The sequence below is a fragment of the Carya illinoinensis genome, chromosome 14 (genome assembly GCF_018687715.1).
Source record: "Carya illinoinensis cultivar Pawnee chromosome 14, C.illinoinensisPawnee_v1, whole genome shotgun sequence".
Classification (NCBI taxonomy): Eukaryota; Viridiplantae; Streptophyta; class Magnoliopsida; order Fagales; family Juglandaceae; genus Carya; species Carya illinoinensis.
Genome location: NC_056765.1, coordinates 11,108,852 through 11,131,901, shown reverse-complemented (window position 1 = coordinate 11,131,901; position 23,050 = coordinate 11,108,852). Strand labels below are relative to the sequence as shown.

The window sequence follows — 23,050 nt, the reverse complement described above, 5'->3', positions numbered from 1 at the left end:
CCAAATCTAACTAATTAACAACCAAACACTCTCTCAAATCACTACAAATCAACATTTAGTAAAAATAAGAAATTTTACCTCAAATTTGTGCAAACCAATAACAAATATGATTCCACAATGCCTACATATGCATAAAACATTATAAGAAAAACCCTTAATCAAATTCAATAAAACAAACTATATAAACTCAAAATACAAAAAAAAAAAAAAGTAGAAAAACAAAATACCTCTACTCTAGCTCTCTCAAGAATTCCTTCTCTCTCACTAGAAAGGATCTTCTCTATCTCTCTCTCAACAACACTTTCTCATACACACAAAATCGCCTGCTCTACCTCCAAAATTTGAAATCAACATGAAAATGAATTGAATGTATAGGCTTATGAATCTGTGAAGTACCATTTAAATGGGTAATTTAGCAGTTCAAATGCGAAAAATAAAAAAACCGTGAATTTTTACCTTGCTACATTTGGAGTTCGAACAAATTAGATACACATTCAAATGAAAAACTAAGAATATTTGATGGCATATATACTGGTTTTTATATATTATACTTACTTAGTGAATATATACTAGTTAATATAATTTTATATATTAAATAAATTGTATTATATACTATACTTACTTATATAATATATATTATACATTATATATACTAGTTAATATAATTTTATATTATACTAATTTTATATATTAAATAAATTATATTATATACTATACTTACTTATATAATATATATTATACATACTATATTATATATATACTAGTAAATTATAATTAGTATTTTTATACTTTTGTACTTTATAATATTAATATTAGTATATAATATTATTATATATAAAAGTACTAATTTTATATTTTACTAATATATTATATTAAATAAATTATATTTTGATACTATACTTATATAATATATATTATATATACTATATTATACATATTCTAGTAAAGTATAATCAGTATTTTTATACTAATTTTGTGCTTTATAATATTAATATTATTATTTATTAGTATTAGTAACATAATTAAAAATATATTAGTTTTTCACCATTCAAATGTGTATCCCTTCCGTTTGAACTACGTTTAAGTATATAATAAATGTTCGAACCAATATCTCTAATGTTCGAATGAAATAAATTCAAACGAAATTAGTTCGAACAGGTAATTTACTTGTTTGAACACAACATCACAATTAATATACCCAGTTTGAATAATGCCATTTACGATCAAAAGAAAAACAAACTTCATTTCTTCTCCATCCTCCACCTCTCCTCCATTCGTAGCCACCAACTCCACCACGAGTCCGCCGTAGCACTTCAAATTTCTCACTTCTAAGAGGTATGGGTCCCATAAACTTAACTATTGTCTTCTTTTTTTTTTCTTCTTTTGGGTAAATTAGTTAGGGTTTGAGGGGGTCAGATTTTGAATCAATCCAACCCCATTTTGGTATTTTGGAGCTAAGTGACAAATATATAATCAGTAGAAATGATTTAGGAGTGAAGTAGAAATAATGGGGCTTCACTCCTAAATCATTTCTACTGATTAAAACCTAGGATTCTCAATAATCCTTGATTTTTACATTCGGGGCTGAGTTGACTCAGCCATGACTGTTTGGCTAAGGTTTCATTCGAATGGGTTCGAATTCGTTCAAATGCGTATTTGCCAAACAGGTATTAATTCGTTTGAACTATTTAATTGGTCATTAGAACAAATTAATTTGTCATTCGAACGAAAATAGCAGTTAGCCATTGATTCTTCAAATGGACTGGTATCCATTCAAACATAGATCACGCATTCAAACGAACAAAATATATTCGTTTGAATACCAATTCTAGTGTTCGCATGTAGGTGCTACTTGTTCGAATGAATAGGAATAGGATGGCTAGTTCAAATAGAATATGTTTTGTTTGAACTATTTATTTCAATATAGTATAATTCTTCAATAATATAATTACATAATTATTTTAATTATATTCTTACTTTCATTATTGTTTTGCAAATCAACAGTATACTAATGGCAACCAGTGAAAGAAAACGTTCCCGAGATTAGACAAGCCAAAGTAACGAAGCAGCTCATGCTCAACAGGTGATCAAGCCTACACTAGTTGAGTAGGAGATCATTCTGGATAACTTCCGCAATCTAGCATGGGAGGGACAGAGCATACACTCCATCATCACCGATAGGGGATGGACACCGATCTGTCCACAAAGTGGAACAGCATATCTGGAGATGGTCGGTGAGTTTTACCATGCCATGGGAGAGCAACCTAGTGACACTCTGTGCTACAACTTATCGGTCCGAGGAGTGAGTATCATCTTCTCCCCCTATGTTATTGCTAAGTTCCTTGATATTCCACGCATGCACAGTGCCTATCCTACTGTGGCTGTGGCAACTACATCAGGAGCAGCAGTTGCACCATTTGATGTGGACACATCAGCCGCAGCCAGATGTAGAAACCTATAAGCTGGATGCTGACTTAGATGATAGCAAAGGCGACGATGATCTAGCTGATGATGGTCTCACAAACAATCAGGTATGTCAGCTAGTACGAGACCCTTTAGCTCCTCCATATGATGGCAATAAGGTGATCTGACAGACCGACTGTATAGCATTTTTTAGAATGCTTAATCTAATTGTTGGGTATAACATCGATCTGAAAAAATGCAAGACTGATTTCAGGATCAAGAGAGCCAGATTTTTGTTGAAGATAGTACAGGGGGAGACGATTGATCTAGCATTGTATTTCTTCCTCCGCATTTGATCAGAGTCCCGCTATTCAAGTGGAGGTAGTCTACCATTTGCACTGTTGATATCTAACATCCTACTCTGATCGAGGGTTACAGTGTAAGGGAATGAATGGAGGTTGCCATAGATGAGGCCCCTTAACAAGATCACATTCAGTAAGAGTAAAGGTCACTTGCCAAAGACTCCCATAGTACAAGATAGTGCTCCGCTGACCGATCCAGCTTCTACTGCTGCTGCCATTGTTGAGAGACAGCATGCTAGTGTTACTTTGGATGAGGTATGAGTTTTGTTGGTGGAGCACCGCCAAATTATTAGGTAGGAGTTCATTGAGCCCATCATGGAGAAGCTTAAAGAGATAGATGGACGCCTAACAATTTTACAAGAGGATCTTGATTTATTTAACAAATAGATAGTTTTAGTTATTAATTTATGATTTTTATGTTGTATTGAACGTTAGAGTTTTGGGATGTAATTACTGTATAGTTTTTATTTTTAGTGTTTGCTAGCCTCTTTATTGTTAATTATGTTATTTTTTTCATTATACTATCCGTTCACGATCATCTAAAAAACAATGTTATCTTTAAAGTAATATTTATTTAACTAAAAATCTTATTTTGCATGAAAGAAATCATTAAAATATTTTTAAATTATTTATATAAAAGTAATTTATGAATTCATAAATATTTTAATTCTCCATAAATCATAATATATAATGTATACACATTTTTTATATTTTGAAAATGATAACAAATTAATGGAAAAATATTTATTACTTTATATTTATGACCTCTTTAACAATATATTATTATAATTAAACAATCCCATTCGAACACGTTATGTTCCGTTCGAACAGGTTTAAAAACAATCCCATCCATTTTTTATTTAATTTTCAACCAAAACATCCGTTCAAATGAATAAATGTTGTGTTCAAACTTGTCCCCACCAAGATTATTATTCAAACAGATTATACACCATTTGAACAGTCATTAATTCCCTGTTCGAACCAAATTTTTACAGTTCAAACGGTTTTGACTTCTTGAGACGATCTAAATCGTCAGAGAAAATCCCATTCTAATGGGTATTTAATTGTTCGAACGGTTTTATAAAGTCATCCTTGTTTTGAATTTCGTCTCCAATACTTACTTTTAGGGATGAAATTTAATTTGTCCCTAAAGTAAAATTTCTTATAATGTGTAAACTTTATGAACTTAAACTGTAATTGCCAAACTTTATGGATATCATCTCAAAACAAGACCATTTCATTGAATAATATTAGTATATGATCATGGCAGTCATATCGTGACAAGACCCATCCATGGTCACAAAAATTTCATGTAAAGTAATCATTTATCATGTCTATTTCCAACTAGTCCCTGCATCATTCATTCAAGCCTTATGTATTACCACAATTTGAAAAAAATTCAGCCATAGAATCACCATAAACCAAAAGCACGATTGTAGTAAGTGTCAAATAGGTCAAGTACGTAACAGACAAATTCCCACTAATAAAATATGTCACTAGGACTAACCACTTACATACAAGCTACATGCTCCTTAAACACTTTAGGTGGTAGGCCCTTAGTGAGCGGATCCTCAGCCATGAGATTTGTGTCAATATACTCAATTGACACATGATGATTTTGAACTCCTTTTTTTTTTTTTTTATGTCAATATGTCTAAACTTTGAAAATTTTATGTTGTTATTAAAATATAACTTAGCGGCCTTATCATCACAAGAAACTTTTAGTGGATTTTCAATACTATATACGACTTGAAGATCGGTGATAAGATTCTGCAACCATATGGTTTGATTGGATACCTCAAAGCAAGCAATAAACTCTGCTATGGTAACTGCATATGTAGTATTTGGACGTATCCAAACCTGAGCATACATGAGGGTCCCTACTGCTAATACATAAGGGATATTCTCCATTTATTTCTTTTAAATATTGTTCTTTATGCAATGGAGAAAACTTAATATGTCACCTTTTGCAATGAGCGCATCCCCAAATGCACAATTTTGCATGGCAAACCTACTGAGTATTTTCTAGGCATATACCCTCTCTAATAAGCCAACTGTATCACGTGATCTATCACAATGAATATGTATGCCTATCATAAAGATGCCACACCAAGATATTTCATTTTAAAATGTTTCAAAAGGAATTTCTTGGTTTCATATAACAGGCCTATATCACTACTTACTAGTAGAATATCATCAACATATAATACCAAAAATATAAATTTGCTCCCACTAATCTTATGATAAATACGTTGATCCACAACATTTTTCTTGAAACTAAAAGATGAAACTTTCGATACCATTGGCAAGATGTCTACTTTAAACCATATATTGATTTCTATGATTTGCAAAAGAAATGACTTGAATCATTAGTCTTAAAGCCCTCTAATTGCATCATATATATTGTTTTTCAATGTCACCATTGAGAAAAGTAGTATTTACATCCATCTAATGAAACTCTAAATCATAATGAGCTTTAAGTGCCATAATGATCTTAAAAGCGTTTTTTAGTGAAACTAGAGGGAATGTCTCTTTATAGTCAATGCCTTCATTTCAAATAAAGCCTTTTGCAACTAGAGGTGCTTTATACCTCATGACATTGCCTTTAGAGTCTTGCTTGATTTTCAAAACCCATTTAAAACTAATTGGTTTAATATTATCATAGGTGCCCCTACATTATCTTCAAGTAACCAAATATGAATTGGTACCAAAGGCACTTTGACTGCACAAGAGGCAAAAGAAGAAATCCATTGAAAGATTTGGTGCCACTCACTAAATTTTGTAGATAATAAAATTTGTATACAAGTGGTTCCGATTTTAAGAAAAATCAATAGAATAGCTAAAAAAAAAAAACCATATCCAAACATATTGTTATTTCAAATGCATAATAGGAACAAAAACTTTTTGTCTCAAAAAATCCGTTCAAATGGGGTGGTTGGCATTTAAACGAGTATTACAGATGAAAAGAATTTCATCCCGAAAAATCCATTCAAACTAGATTGTTGGCGTTCGAATGACTAACAGGGACGAAAAATAATTTATCCCAAAAAATCCATTCTATTGGGATTGTTGGCATTGGAACAACTATTAGTGATGAAAAACATCTCGTCCCCATTAAAAAAAAAAAAAAATGCATTCAAATATTTTCAAATGGTTTTGACAAATTTTGTCCCAAAAGAGCTTTTGAGACAAACCTATTGGGAGGAACTAATGACAAAATATCTTCGAATCAAAATACTTTTAGAGATAAATGGAAACTTTGAGGGACAAAAAGTTTCATCCCTAAAAAGCAATTTTTTTTTGTAGTGATACAAGAATGTTGCCCAGATGACTAACACAAGAGAGGGGTTGAATTGAGTTGTATTAAAAAAATAACAATTATAAATCAAATATACAAAATATAAACAAAATACGAAATAGCAATAAATATAAAGAGTAAGGATAAGAGAGAAGCAAAATCAATATGTTAACGAGGTTCGACCCCACTGCCTACGTCCTTGCCTCAAGCTACCCCTTGAGGATTCCCAAATTCACTATTCAACCTCCTTCAGGTGGAGATAGAAACCTATTACACATTTGAACAACACCGCTACAAAGGATCCGTGTAGAACACCCTCTACACTTGCAATCACTTTACACATGGTGATTCAACTATTCCCTGTGTAGAACACTTTCTACACACACAAGGCTTATACACACCATTTTACTGATACAAGAGCTGATAGTGGGTAGGTTATCAGAAAACACTCCTCAATGAGTGAAATAAGAACAATATAGCGCAAACTATATCTCTCAAAATGAATAAGGATTAAGGATCAATGCTTAGAGAAGAGAGAATAAAAGTTTTGAATGAATGTTGTATGCTCTAGATGTTGTAAATGTGAAGCTCTCAAATGATCTATTTATAGGCATATGAGACTTCATATTCAAATTTAAAAAGATTCACATGTCAAAGACAACATCATTCACTTTTTCAAAAAATTCAAATAAAAGGTTCATCTTTTTCAATTGTCAAAGACAACATCATTCATTTTTCAAAAATTTCAAACCTAATCTTTTACTTTTGGCATATGACAAAAGGAGCACACTTTACTTTACAAAAAATTCAAACCTAATCTTTTACTTTTTGCATATGACAAAAAGAGCACACTTTACTTTTCAAATATTTCAAACAAAATCATCTACCTTTTGCATAAGTCAAAAAAAGCATCAATCACTTTTGAAAATATTCAAATAAAACATGCATATGTGAAAGATGACAATCAATCATCTTTAATATTTTCAAATTTCATTCCTTTAATCAAGGTATGCACATGTGAAAGATGACAATCAATCATCTTTCAAAATTTTCAAAATATTCATGCACATGTAGAAAATGTATTTTAATGCTTTATGATAAAATATTAATTTTGAACCTTAATCCTAATTTCAAATTTTTAAGAGATTTACAACATTACTCTATCACTTTAATGTAAACTTGTTCCCTTCTTGCTCATGTTTGTTTCCTTGATGTGTTTGACTCCATTGTGTAGACAACTTGAACTTGAGACTCCTTTGTTCTTTGAATTCATTTGTTATCATCAAAATCAATGTGTAGATATATAATTACACAAAACTTGAAACCTTAGGTTCAACAATCTCTCCCTTTTTGATGATAACAAATACTTGATAGAACCTGAAACCTGTATTAATACTTAAGCTCCCCCTGAGAATGTGCGTTAGTTTTTCAAGCAAAAATATGAATATAATTCTAAGCATATATAACAAGTTTAGCAATTCAAACAGTGTTAATGTTCTAGTCTAACACTTCTCCCCCTTTTGGCATCATTAAAAAGGATCTGCAATAAGTAAATGGACTGAAGAAAATGATGCGTTAGTAGAAACTGTAGATAGTTGAAAAAATGGATCCGTCCGTGACCCGACAAGTGTGGCTGGAGATTTAAAAAAATCGTCTGATGTTGTTGACAAACGAGATTGAAGGCTCCGAGTTTCTAAAAAAAATGTCATTTTCACCGATCGGTAAAAAAAATCACATTGCTCTTTGACTTGGATGATAGCTCGTCTTGTTCTTTATGCTATCTCTATAAAATCAGTCTTAAAGTTCATCCAATCCGCATCAAGTTTTTTTCTCATCTCTATAACTCATCTGCATTCCTTCAACATTCTCGTTTTAAGCTTTCAATTCTTTTCTCAATGGCTCATTCTTCTAACATTTCTCTAGATCCATCCATGAGGCATTCTGCACCTCAACCTCCTGTCCTTTCTGTAGCTGCCATTGGTGCCATATTGCAGCAAGAAAATAATAATTTGACTAATAAGTTAGATTCCGATGCTATCTACGACTTGGTAAGTCTTGGGACTCGCTACTCTTCCTCTATTTGTGCTTTTTCTCAGCAACTACAAGTCAGAAATCATGAAGTTGAAAAACTCAAAGAAAAAATTGTTGTATTTCAACGAATTGTTCAAGAGTCTCACACAAGAGAAGGAATCATTCGGCAGAAGAATAAACAGTTAAAATCTTTATTAGATTCTTCATTCCACTTGCCGATTCCCATGGATAAGAATGACACGATATTGTATGAAGAGAATGAGCATCTCAAACATGAGGCTAAGAATCTCAAGTTTATGTAAAAGTATTTAAAAAATTTATCTCTATTTTTATTGACTCTGGTCTATCTTTTAAGAGATATTCATAGCATGCATCATACCTATTTCTCTTCTGATCATACATAATCTATCTTCTGGTAAACGTTTTGTGAAAATATATACTAACTGATCATGTGTGTTTGTGAAATCTAGTACTATATCGCCTTTCTGCACATGATCTCGGAGAAAATGATATCTTATTTCAATATACTTAGTTTTAGAATGTTGTACTGGGTTCTTTGAAAGATTTATAGCACTTGTATTATCACATTTGATTGGAATGTGATTATACATGAGTTTAAAATCTTCAAGTTGTTGCTTCATGTAGAGAACTTGAGCACAACAACTACCCGCAGTAACATATTCTGCCTCAGCAGTAGATAGTGCAACAGAATTTTATTTTTTACTAAACCAGGAAACTAGTGCATGACCTAAGAAATGGCATGCTCCACTAGTGCTTTTTCGATCTATTTTACAGCCAACATAATCTGCATCTGTGTAGCTGATTAGATCGAAAGATGTGTGCTTAAGGTACCATAACCCTAAGTTAATTGTACCACTAAGATATCTAAGAATGCGCTTAACTGTAATTAAATGTGAATCTTTTGGAGATGATTAAAAGCGTGCACATAAGCACACACTAAACATAATATCTGGTCTACTGACTGTTAAATATAATAAGCTACCAATCATACCTCGATATATCTTCGAGTCAACTGGCTTACCGGATTCATCTTTATCAAGTTTAGTTGATGGGCTCATTAGTGTTCCAATTTCCTTAGCATCTTCCATCCCAAACTTCTTTAGTAATTCCTTAATATATTTTGATTGATGAATATTCCACTTTTTGCTTGCTTAATTTGCAATCCGAGAAAGAATGTAAGTTCTCCCATCATGCTCATCTCAAATTCTTCCTGCATAGTCTTAGCAAAAACTTGACACATATTTTCATTAGTAGCACCGAATATTATATCATCAACATAAATCTGAATCAAAAGAATATCATCATTTTCATATTTAATGAAAAGAGTTGTGTCGATTTTTCCTCTTGAAAAACCTTTTTCAATCAAGAAACCACTGAGTCTCTCGTACCAAGCTGTAGGAGCTTGTTTGAGTCCATATAGTACTTTTGTGAGTTTGAAAACATGATTTGGAGAAATATGATTTTCAAAACCTGGAGGTTGCTCAACATATACCTCTTCATTTATAAAACCATTTAAGAAAGCACTTTTAACATCCATTTGAAAAGGTTTGAAATCTTTATAGCAAGCATATCAAGTAGCATTCGAATAGTTTCTAATCTTGCGACTGGTGCATATGTCTCATCATAATCGATTCCTTCTTCTTGATTAAAACCTTGGGCTACAAGTCAAGCCTTATTTCTAGTAATGATTCCAAACTCATCTTTCTTATTTCTAAAAACCCATTTTGTTCCAATAATAGTATGATTTTTGGGTCTAGGAATAAGTGTCCAAACATCATTTCTTTCAAATTGATTCAACTCTTCTTGCATAGTTATAATCCAAGATTCATCAAGAAGTGCTTCATCAATATTTTTGGGTTCAATCTGAGATAGAAAAGTAGTATGATTGCAAATATTTCTAAGAGATGATCGAGTACTTACACCTCGTGAAGGTTCTCCCAAAATTTGTTCCACTGGATAATCTTTCATAAATTTCCACTGTTTGGTTGCATCTTGTATTAAATTTTGATGATCTTTCCTGATGGCTCCATGTTAAACTTCCTCTATTGTGTTCTCTTTGTTGAGATTGAGACTTTCCATGTTATTTATACCCCCTGTTTCTTTATCAATAGATTTCTTGAAGAGTAGAGAATTAGATTAATCAAATACTACATGCATAGATTTTTGTACAGTCAAAATCTTTTTATTGAATATTTTATAAGCTTTACTATTAGTAGAATACCCGGGAAAGATACCTTCATCAGATTTTGCATCAAACTTGCCTAAATTATCCCTATCATTCAAAATAAAATATTTGCATCCAAATACATAAAAGTAACTATAAATCCTTTATCACATAATTGACTTATGCTCAAAACATTATGTTTTAGACCTTCAACAAGTAGAACATCTTCAATTATGAGAGAAGATTCATTACCAATTTTACCTATTCTCACGATCTTCTCTTTCGAGTTGTCTCCAAATGTCACGTGTCCTTCTTTTTTAGATCTAAGATCAAAGAACTTAGTCTTGTCTCCCGTCATGTGTCTTGAACATCCACTATCTAAAAACCATTTGTTTTTTCTTGTGGATGACTTCATGCATACCTCAATGTCATCTTTAGCTATAAGATAAAGATTTACTGATTCTCCATTGCTTGCTTCACTATCTGAGCTACTTGAATTACCATCCCATGTAGCTTTAATTGCTTTTTTGCCCTTGTTTCGATCTTTCTTTAGCAGAGAACAATCTGGCTTGATATGACCAGGCTTATTTCATTTATAACAAATTAAAGTGTCATTTTTACCTGAATCTTTTTTGGAAAACTTTTTGAAGGATTTCCCCGGAGGAGTTTTATTTTTCTTTAAGAACCTGTGAATTCTTCTTGTTATCATCGCAACTTCTTCATCTTTGTCGTCATTTTCTTCATCTTCATCACTTTCACTTTCATGAGGAACAGTTTTAAGTGCCAAGCTCTTCTTTGGCTTTCCTTCTTCTTCTCTTCTTTTCCTCATCTTCATTACTTTCACTTTCATGAGGAACAGTTTTAAGTGTCAAGCTCTTCTTTGGCTTTCCTTCTTCTTCTCCTCTTTTCAATGTGTACTCCTGGGTAATAAGTAATCCGATGAGTTCATTCACTTCAAGCTTCTTGAGGTCTCTAGCTTCAAGAATTGCTGTCACTTTTGATTCCCAGCATTTTGGTAGAGAGTTGAGAATTTTTCTTACTATCTCCACCTTGGAATAAACTTTGCCAAGAGCTGTCAAGCTGTTTATGATGTTAGTAAAACGAGTGTGCATACTAGAAATAGATTCATCATCATTCATCTTAAACATTTCATATTCGTGAGTAAGAATATAAATTTTTGATTCTTTGACTTGCGAAGTTCCTTCATAAGTAACGTCCAAGTTATCCCAAATTTCTTTTGCCGTAGCGCAAGTCATTATTCTATTAAACTCATTTTCATTGAGAGTATTAAATAATAAATTCATAGCAGTTAAATTTAAAGTATAAAGTCTATCGTCTTCACGATCAAACTCTTCTTCTTCCTTTTTGACCTTTACTTCATCAACCACTTTTGTTGGAATATAAGGTCCATTTACAATGCATTTCCAGATTCTCGACCTTGAACCTGAAGGAATATTCTCATTCTAACTTTCTAGAATGAGTAATTGTCTCCACTCGACTGCTAGATTGACTTTCACTAAATAAAGCTGCAATATTAGCCAAAAGATCTTAACTCAAAAGATAGTTAATCTTATAATAGAGTTCTTAGCTCTGATACCAATTGTTGCCTAGATGACTAACACAAGAGGGCGGTGAATTGAGTTGTATTAAAAAAAATAACAATTATAAATCAAATATACAAAATATAAACAAAATACGAAATAGCAATAAATATAAAGAGTAAGGGTAAGAGAGAAGCAAACTCAATATGTTAACGAGGTTCGGCCCCACTGCCTACGTCCTCGCCTAAAGCTACCCCTTGAAGATTTCCAAATTCACTATTCAACCTCCTTCAGGTGGAGATAGAAACCTATTACACCTTTGAACAACACCGCTACAAAGGATCCGTGTAAAACACCCTCTACACTTGCAATCACCTTACACGTGGTGATTCAACTATTCCCTGTGTAGAACATTTTCTACACGCACAAGGGTTATACACACCCTTTTACTGATACAAGAGCTGATAGTGGGTAGGTCATCAGAAAACACTCATCAATGAGTGAAATAAGAACAATACAGCACAAATTATATCTCTCAAAATGAATAAGGATTAAGGATCAATGCTTAGAGAAGAGAGAATGAAAGTTTTGAATGAATGTTGTATGCTCTGAATATTGTAAATGTGAAGCTCTCAAATGATCTATTTATAGGCATATGAGACTTCATATTCAAATTTAAAAAGATTCACATGTCAAAGACAACATCATTCACTTTTTCAAAAAATTCAAATAAAAGGTTTTTCTTTTTCAATTGTCAAAGACAACATCATTCATTTTTCAAAAATTTCAAACCTAATCTTTTACTTTTGGCATATGACAAAAGGAGCACACTTTACTTTTTAAAAAATTCAAACCTAATCTTTTACTTTTGCATATGACAAAAGGAGCACAATTTACTTTTCAAATATTTCAAACAAAATCATCTACCTTTTGCATAAGTCAAAAAAAGCATCAATCACTTTTGAAAATATTCAAATAAAACATGCATATGTGAAAGATGACAATCAATCATCTTTAATATTTTCAAAGTTCAACCCTTTAATCAAGGTATGCACATGTGAAAGATGACAATCAATCATCTTTCAAAATTTTCAAATTTAATTTTCAAAATATTCATGCACATGTGAAAAATGTATTTTAATGCTTTATGATAAAATATTAATTTTGAACCTTAATCCTAATTTCGAATTTTTAAGAGATTTACAACATTACTCTATCACTTTGATGTGAACTCGTTCCCTTCTTGCTCATGCTTGTTTCCTTGATGTGTTTGACTCCATTGTGTAGACAACTTGAGCTTGAGACTCCTTTGTTCTTTGAATTCATTTATTATCATCAAAATCCATGTGTAGATATATAATTACACAAAACTTGAAACCTTAGGTTCAACAAAGAACAATTGATATGCTGGCTTGATCTTTGTTTGTCTTGAGAAGCTTGCAAAGAAGTGGTGTGGCTTCAAGATTTTGTGTGTGAAATTGGTTTGCACTCAATAGTACCCATGAAATTCTTTTGTGATAATTTGAAATTCATGATTTGTTACAACCACGATGTGCCTGCCTTAAGCATGCATGATCTTCAAGTTATGTGTTAATTTTGTTGTTACATCTATGATTATATCTTCACTATAAGAAATATTGGTTTTTCTCACAAGGGAATTTGGTCGAAATAGGTGGGGATTATGTGAGAAAAAATATTTTTCCACCAATTTTGTTTGTGAGATGTTAGTGGCATATAATTTATGAGTAATAAACTTTTCCCAGGAAAAAGTTAATTCATGGGAAAAGACTACCTTTTGTCACGACTAGAAGTTGTGGCAAAACCCGTTTTCATCCGTGGCAAATGGAGACAGAATCCTGGCCCTTTGTGGTGAGATTAACATCAATTGTCACCAAAGCCACAGTCTGAAAAAGTGTATTAGCCACGTATGATTTTGTCACACATTTAGTGGTATAAAGTTTTTGGTCACTCCCTAAATCATGACTATTATTAGTATTGGGATGATACTGTTTGGTGATAAATATATTTTAGCCACCTCTATATTTGTGGAAAGAACTTATTATTTACTACTTGTACTATTGGAAATAAGTATTCCCCATGACAAAAGCAATGGTGGATGATTTAGTGTGGTAGCTTACTGTGTCATTTCCGTGAGAATAATTAGTTGAAAAAAGTGGGGAGTATGTTAGAACAAACCTTTTTCCACCAAATTTCCTGGTGAGAGGTTCGTGGCATATAATTCATGAGTAATAATAACTTACCCACCATTTCTACGCTCATTGGACAAATACTAGTGTAATTAAGGAATAAATATTATATTTGTCTACTACAATTTGAAATTACTCTCGAAACCCGTGAACATACTATTACTAAATCCATAGTCCACTTAAACTCAAGCTAAAAATAAGGCTGCATACAATCAAAACAAAACATATGTTTTCAAGCCACCAAGTTTGCTGGAGGTAGGTGACAGTGCAGATCTACATGAAAGGAAGAGGAGATCTAAATCAATTCAAAACTCCATAGCCCACATAGGCCAAATAAATAAAGCATCATATTCCAATGAAACAACCTTGAATGTTAGGATAAAATAAAAACATATAAATTAAAAGCACAAAGGAGACAGAAAGCGACTGACCCATGGCTAGTGGCAGAAGAAAAAAAAGGGGTACTAACTTCATGGCGTCTGAGAGGCCATTTCCCAATTACTTGCTTCTATCTTGATATTTTCCTGTCAACATATAAACATGACAAAATATAAATAGCTCATGACTATTAAAAGTGCAAAATTCAGAGAAAGGAAATGTAACAAGAAAAAATAGTAGCTAAGCATCCTTACTACTAAGCTTTCTGGAATGTGATAAAAATAACAGTTAGCTAAGCATGTTCAGAAATCCAAACAGTAAAATGCAAAAAATAATTTCATTTTTCCAAACAAAATATCCATCTATGTTGAGTTGTAAACACTGATAGTTTAATCATGAATGTCCGCCTTCCAATTTCATGTATGGTCTCTAAAACAACCATATTTGTGCATGAACTTGAGGAGTAAGAAGATGACTGGTCATGCAGGTAAGAAAACTTAGGACTAATATTATTGATATATATATTATTTCATTGGATTGGACTTTATTGACATATCGATTATTTTATTGACATATCTAGTAATTTTCAAATGCCCTTTCTCTTAACTTAGAACAATATAAGGTTGACATTATGCAAAACACTAAGTTTCCCTTCCACTGATGCTAGACATATATACTCTATGATTTTGGCTTTTGAATTTAACAAATATCATGGGGCCCAAATTCTGTAAACCAATCATGTTTTGTTAAACACTATGCATGCAGCAATCACTTCCTTTATTGTGTGTCTTAGCACAAGAGAATAAGTGTAGTCAAAGAAACAAGTTACAACTACAAGTATTGTTAAGGAACAAGCCTCTAGCTGCATCTTTCCACCACCACCAATTCCTTCCAACTCCACTACCATTTCATGTCAATATCCTATTAAAAGACATATTCAAACAAAACTTGTAGCCTTGCATTAAACTAACCTGCTGAACATTAGTACGATTGTTATTAAAGAAGTTGGACATATCTTTACCATTACAGACAGTACAAATAATAACATGCTTCAAGTTAGAAAAGTGGAAACAGAAATAAAAGTTTTACCTTGGTACCAAGTCCAATTGTTTTCTTCAATTTGAAAAAGTCATGGTAAAATATCTTCAAAGGTGTCTCTTTTGTGGAAACTCCCATGTCAGAGAACTTCTTTAAGACATTACAGTTTCTGAAACAATCACATATCCCAAGTTAGCTAATATCACACTTGGAAGGGCTTAACTGGTATGAACTACAAGTTATTGGCCTCCACATATACAGAATCAATTCAATTTACACTAAGTGAATCATTCTCATTTCAAATGCAAAACGAATGAAATAATCACCCACTTCAAGTTCTACAAAAAAATAAATAAATAAATAAATTAAGCAATAAATATAAGGATTAATTATCACCAACCCACTTCAAGTTCTACCTACTTGAGCAAAACCAAGCACTTAGAACCAACAATTATATTACAAAGAAAACGAAAATAACCTAGAGGAGGACTTACAGGAGGTGAAGGGTAGGGCTTCAAAGGTGGCGTATTGGGAGTGGGAAATGGTGGTTTGGGTTGCTAGAGAACCGGTAATGAAATGGTGAGAAGATGGTGGCCAATGGTGGTGTGACAGCGGCGCGGGGAGGATTTTGGGTCGCGGCTTGCAGCCATACGTGGTAGAGTTTGGCAGCACGAGAGGGGCTAAAAATAGAGGGGTAAGGTCGCCAGCTGATAGGGAAGAGAATGGGAGCAACGGCGACAGAAATGGGCAGCGCACAACGGCTCAACAACCTACAATCCAAATGGGTTTCGCAAGGCCAACGGGGAGGAGAGAGAGAGAGAGAGAGAGAGAGAGAGAGAGAGAGAGAGAGAGAGAGAGAGAGAGAGAGAGAGAGAGCGCGCGGGGAAGGGAGGTTGGGGTGGGGGAGGTCGCTGGAGTGTGGGGGAGTTAGTGGGCTAGGCAGTGTCGCCGAACGGCTGGGCACGACATGGCTGGGTCGCGCACGAGCTGGGGGAGAAATAAGGAGGAAAAAAAGAAAGAAGAAAAAAGAAAGAAGAAAGAAAAAAGAAAAAAGGAAAAAGAAAAAAGAAAATGAAGGAAAAGAAAAAAATAAAGGGAAAGAAATAAGGTGTAGTCTTTTTAATCTGAGTCTCAAAATAGACCTAACGAAAAATTTTTCACAATGGTAAATTTAAATAATATAATTTAAATGCAATGATTTAGTAAAATAAAATAATAAAATTTATTAACTACAAAATAATAATTAATAACAAGAAAGTACATCAAAATAATTTTCACAACTAAAAGAATCATAAAATAAATCCAGCGAGAAATCTGATAAATTTAAAACAAAAGAATTAATCTTTTAAATCTCTAAAATAATCTCTAAAATAAATCTCTAAAAAAAATAAAAGAAAGATAATCGACATTAAGTGTGGGTGTGGGGTATACAGTATATTCCTCTATTTAAAAATATGTAGAGATTTTTATGGCGAGTAGTATTTGTGGAAATTACTTATTTAGTAGCGGGCAAAAAAAAATAAGCCACGATGATGAGGGTACGAGTTAAATAGTAATTTTGCTGTGACTTCAATCCATGGTAAAAAGTCAATTTAACTCGTTACAATAACTATTTTTCTACTAAAGGTGCATATTTTGCCCATATTTATTATCCAGGAAACAAGTTGATGACAAAAACTACAGACGTGGTAGAGAAAAATCTTTTGCCATCAAACACTATCGACCAAGACAATTTCATAGGAAAATGTCTATGTTTATTCTCTCCAAACGTTTTGGTGACAAAAAACCACTTTTTTCCACGACAGTTAGCCGAAGAAAAAGAATTCGTGGCAAAAGCCACAAAATGTTGCAGTGACTTGTCTGATGATTAGTTTTGTATTATTATTATTATATTTGGAAGATATAAATCATATACAAAACGTTATTATCCCTAAATTAAAATAAGTTCGCCCCTTCAAAGATGAATTTTCGACTCCGCTGCCGCTCGAGGGTAGATCATGTGATCTTTATGTGTCAAGGATATTAAGTTGCTTGAAGCGCGCTACTGGTACACAAACAAGATCACAGGCTCTTGGGGCTGTCAATCCTGGCCGCTCATCCATATCAACAAGAGCAATATCTTGTTCGTCATCAATTAACTTGCCATGTTTCCCAACCACCTTAAAATCGAAGCACTGGATCATAGCCGCAAGCAATGTAGGCAACTCTTGCATGGCCAAGTTGAGGCCAGGGCAAAGCCTCGTCCCAGATCCAAATGGCAAAAGTTCGAAATGCTGTCCTCTAACATCTATGGGACCCATATTTTTCTCATGATCAGATTTTAAAAACCTCTCAGGTTGAAATTCCAGTGGGTTTTCCCAACAAGTGGGGTCCCTTCCAATGGCCCACACATTCACAAACAACATAGTGTTTGTTGGGATGACATAGTTTCCAATCTTACAATCTTGTACACATTTTCTTGTGACCAAAGGCAGTGGTGGGTGAAGCCTAAAGGTTTCCTTTAAGATGGCTTGGACGTACGGAAGATTTGGAGCATCTGTTTCGTTCACTAATCTTTTACTTTTGACAACATCCTCAATCTCCTTGCGAGCTCTTTTCAGCACCTCGGGATGGTTGATAAGCTCTGCTAATGCCCATTCAGTTGCAATTGCTGTTGTATCTGTGCCTGCTGAGAAGAAATCCTAGAAGGGTTGTACAGAGGAATATTAATGAGATCTCGCTCGTAGTTTTAACAATATAAAGGAAGATTGTCTTCTAAGCTTCTAAAGAATCTATCTCTATTTAATTTCTTGTAACATATGTATGATTAATTGATTATAATCCTCTTCTAAGGCACCACCATGCCCATCAAAAAGATGTGTACGTAAGTCCTTGATTTTTACTCTATTCTGTTAATTTTTGCTTTCTTTGGTTTATTATTTGGGCTAATCGTTTGCTCTGTTGGTTGACTTTTGTGCTCTTCATTATTGTTTGTTTGTGGTGGGTTTATTTTTCTTCTTTTGGCTCTTTTCTTTTTGTTTCCTAAAATAATATGGTATTTTTTTCTTTTTGCTCTTTTCCTAGATGAAGAGTGTTCCAATTCCCTTTGCCTTAGGGCAAGTGCGAGCAAATTTCGCTGGGGTTCGAGGTGGAAGTAATACCACAGCCGGGATAGGGACAAGGTAAAATCCGTCTAGATGGTGGGTATCAACCTTATTCATATTAGAGTAATTTACTATACTTATGATAGAATTGATGATATAAGAGAAATACTATAGCTATAAAAAGATACTACAAAAGTAAGTCCACAAACTTACATAGTTTCATATGATACGTTATGTATATATTTTATAATAATACTAAACTTACAATGTTACATACCAATCAAACCACGTTTGTGGCTTCTAATATATAACAAGAGAATTTCATGAAGTTATATTAGTTTTATCTTGAATATCGTTTTAACTTTTTAATTCATATAAAATTTTATAAAATTGAATTTATTGTTAATTAAATTACATGATTACGTTAGTTGATTAAATTTATTTTCTTCTAAATTATATAATAACGTCATGTTCTAAAATTTTTAATCTAGATTCAAAAAGTAGAAAGAAAAAAGTAATTGAATATCAATATTACCCATATTTTTGTATATGATATTACTTCTATACATTATTTAGCAAAATACAAAACTTAGTTTATGGTTTACATGTATTACCTACTTTTCATTAGTCCTATTTACTTTGTTTCGATAGTTCAACACCTTCTCTTAATTGCAACTTATAAATATGTTACATGTAAAATTATCGGTATTTATGGAAGAATGCAAGTTTGAAATTTATATTTTCTTTCGTATTTTTTACTCAGTTTTTTATCAATTTGTTAAAGGTATTCCTAAAAAATTTTAATTCAACTAATTATTCTACACCTAAAAATACCAGCCCGACCCCTCCAAACTTATAATTATGCCTTCGTCCCTGACTCTATGATTAATTTCATATGACGATATACGTACAGCGCTTTAATTTCTGAGTTTAGGCCGTAAAGTTTGGAAATAAACTTTAAAGAATTTGAATCCAAAAATCTCATTTGAGTGCAGAAAAGAACTTACAACGATGAGGGCTTTGATATGAACCCTAGTCAGCTTTATCTCCGAGCTTTCATCCCCTGAAAAATCAAGCAATATGTCAATAAAATCCTTGACCCGAGGCTGATCATCACCAGTATCTTCTCTTTCTCCATTTTCCTTCTTTTTCCTCAGCTCTTCACGCTCTGCAATAACTTTCTCCGCCAAAGCATCGAACCTCCCATGAATGTCCTCAATCCTCTTACCAAATCCCTGCAAATCCAGATGCTTGCAAAACCATATGTAATCAGACACATTAAACTCCCCTAAAATCCGCGTCAGGTCACGCACTACAGACCTAGCCTCCTCGGCCCGACCAAGCATCATTTCAGAGATGACATTGTTGGACAACTTCAACAACTCCTCCGTAACATTGACAGCCTCGCCAGCCTCAGACTTGCCGGCTAAAAACCGCAAGAGCCGGCGGTATTCCCTTTCTCGAAGTGAGAGGAAGTTCTTCATAGTATGGCTTCCCAAGAGCTCGTTTGTGCTCAACCTCCGCATGAACTTCCAATACGGTCCATACGGCGCAAATGCATAGGCAGAGTTATAGGTAAGGTGGGAAATGGCGATGGTCTGCATACGTGAACTGAAGGAAAGATCGTTGTTTTTCAAAAGCAATTTTGCATATTCTGGTGTCGAGGCTACGATGCATGGGACTGAGCCAAGACGGAGGGAAAACAAAGGACCATAACGAAGGGAGAGTTTGTGGAAAGAATGGTGGATGAGAGGGCCGAGGAGATGGAAATGCCCTATTATTGGTAATGCTATAGGGCTTGGTGGCAGCTTCGATTGAAATGGGAAAATTCTATAGAGAATGGTTAAGATTAGAAAAAGAAGGAAGAGGGCAAGGATTTGGAGCTCTAGAACCATGGCTTCAAAACAAAAAACTTTGCATCAATATAATTTCATAATTAATTAGAAGATCACACAAAAACTAAAATATCTTTCACAAACTCAAATTAAAATAAAATAAATAAAAAAAAAACCAGTAGAAAAATTTATTTATCCGTTTATGATCATTAATTTCAATGATGACTATCATGAACCTGCATGGATGCACCCCATGCATGCACATCTTTAAAACAAGTTTAAACGAGTGCTTACCTCTTAATTACAGGATAATTTAGAGATAGAACAGTATTTCGAGAGGCCCTCGACAGTTCGCCAGGCGTTGTTCGATCGATCTTATAATTCTCCGCTGCATGCAATTATTTGTGAATTCCTATCCTTATATTACCCCATATATATATAGCTGCAGGATCGTTTACTGGCCATGATCATGATGATCTTGACTGTATTAATATCACCGAATGTACGTAGGCCGGGCATTATTTGCATATATAGGGGGAGGCAAAAAATAAAAGGGTGGGACCCACCTTTGGGAGCTTCCACTAGTTTCACATCATTTTTTTAATATTTTTAAATATTTTTTAAAAAATAAAATAAAAATGACAATATTATTAAATAATATTTTCTTAAAAATAATGATAACCTTATCATTATTTTATGATCACCACTTTATCATTTTTTTAATTTTTTAATTTTTTTAAAAATTTTCGTTACTTAATGATTAAGAAAGTGACTATTAATAAAATTGTATATTTTGTAAATTTTTTCTTAATGATTAAATATATTAAAAAATACTTAAAAGAAAATAAAGAAAAAACAAATACATTATAAGTGGTAAAGTGGTGGTAGAATAATAGTAACTCTATCATTACTCTTTTCTTAATCACTAAATAAAAAATATTAAAACAGGAACTTGGACACTACAATAAAAATAGGTTTTAGTGACAGATGAAACTATCACAAGAAATGGGAAAAACGTCACGAAATACATTTGGTGACGGTTTCTGACCATCACCACCACTGTCACGTAATGTGCATCACGGATTACATTTGGTGACAGTTTATTGTACTAGCGTCACTAAAAATATTTTTAGTAACGGTTGGGGATGTGCAGTTTGAAATAACGTTCGAACGTATCATTTTCTGTGACGGTTAGAATCTGTCACAGAAAATTACGTTCGAACGTAAAATATTACGTTCGAACGTAAAAAAGACGAGCTGACATCCGAACGAGAAAAGGTAACGTTTGTTGATTATAGTTCGGACGTATAATATAAACGTTCGAACGTTTATACGTGCAAACGTTACGTTCGAAGCTCGAATCCAACGAAAATAAAATAATGTCCAAACGTTTGTATCATAACATTCGGACGTTAATTCGAATGTTAAGAGAGTAGAGTTCAAACGAAAAGTGTACGTTCGGATGTTTGGAACGTTAAACTTTTTTGACATTTGAACGTTTTTTTAACTTGGGTTTAAACGTTCGAACGTTTTGTTACTATTTTGTATGATTACATTCGAACATATTTTCGAACATGTAATACTGTTAAAACGTATTTTATTTACATTCGAACATACATATCAGAAATGCTAAACTCATCCACTTAATAAACAAACCAATTGTTTCATATTACAGTACATATTTCACAACCAATATTGTTTGAAACTATTTTCAAATTAGATGTTGAAAACGTAATACACAAATAAAATTCATTTCTTTTTCTTTCCTCGCCCAGCACGATTCTGTTGCAATGACATAACACGCTCCATTTGCAGCATCATCTCCCGCTGCACTTGCTTTTGGACCTCACTATGGATTCTTTCCTCTTGGTCTCTTTGTTGGTCCTGCAAACGCGTCTCTAAATGAGACTGTCGCTCTAAGAGGGACTCCAACTCTTGCTGTCTAGACCTCATATACTCATTCTCGCGTCATGCAACTTCTAAATCTTTGGTAAGATTATTAATTTATGATGTCGATGAGATTGAGGAAGATGAACCGGAATGCTTGAAAGATCATCCCAAACCTCTTGCCATACTAGAGTTGGGCCCAAGCACCTATGTAAAAATGTCCAAGTCACTAGGAGAGGATTCCCCAGAAGCTGACTGCATCTCCATCATTTTTCCCTGCAGTTTGAAAGATCAAAACACATAATAAGTAACATATTAAAAGAAATACAAATAAAAAATAATTTAATCACATGTTACATAATTTATTTAACAAAAGGAGCACCGCTTACATAATTAATTGCAGCTGCAGATCCATCCACTCACTATGCTCATTAGTGTGAGCAGCAGCATAGACATGAACGAGGGAAAAGTTTTTAGGATCATCACGTTTCTAAGAAAACGACATTAGCAATTTGAAAAGGACAGTGCTAGTACTCATATAAAAGAATAATAAGAAAAAATATGAATTATTGCGTTTATTAATTACCATTTTTTCAGCAAGACGATGGAATGATCTTGAACTAGCACGATGGTAAATAGTCAGAGCAGATCTATTATTTGCATTTATAAAACTTAAGTGCTACAAAAATAATTCCCACCGTTAATTATAATCTATGTACATACATATAATATAAACAACAAATATAAATGTAAATAATTATAGAAAATAAATCTAGAATACCTGATATTCTGGAGAGGCAAA

General features: G+C 33.2%; 1 protein-coding gene and 1 long non-coding RNA gene across 2 annotated transcripts; both read right to left on the bottom strand.

The window, feature by feature from the left end:
• Positions 1-14,099: 14,099 nt before the first annotated feature.
• On the bottom strand, positions 14,100-15,748 carry LOC122294017. The gene is made up of 3 exons (XR_006237443.1): positions 15,495-15,748; positions 14,459-14,551; positions 14,100-14,300 (listed from the first exon to the last, which is right to left on the bottom strand). It is a non-coding gene; the product is annotated as an uncharacterized LOC122294017 (long non-coding RNA).
• A 1,427-nt stretch (positions 15,749-17,175) lies between these two features.
• LOC122293924 (licodione synthase-like) lies at positions 17,176-20,785 on the bottom strand. The gene is made up of 3 exons (XM_043102386.1): positions 20,656-20,785; positions 19,534-20,423; positions 17,176-18,124 (listed from the first exon to the last, which is right to left on the bottom strand). Exons 2-3 carry the CDS (start codon positions 20,419-20,421, stop codon positions 17,450-17,452), a joined length of 1,563 nt encoding a protein of 520 aa, XP_042958320.1. The 5' UTR covers positions 20,422-20,423; positions 20,656-20,785; the 3' UTR covers positions 17,176-17,449.
• Positions 20,786-23,050: the final 2,265 nt, after the last annotated feature.

Excerpts from the sequence above, each read along its gene's own strand:
- LOC122293924 (XM_043102386.1), bottom strand. The coding sequence starts at position 20,421 with ATGGTTCTAGAGCTCCAAATCCTTGCCCTCTTCCTTCTTTTTCTAATC. Across the intron at positions 18,125-19,533 it reads ATATCAAAGCCCTCATCGTT|GATTTCTTCTCAGCAGGCAC; the intron begins GTAAGTTCTTTT and ends CAACCCTTCTAG.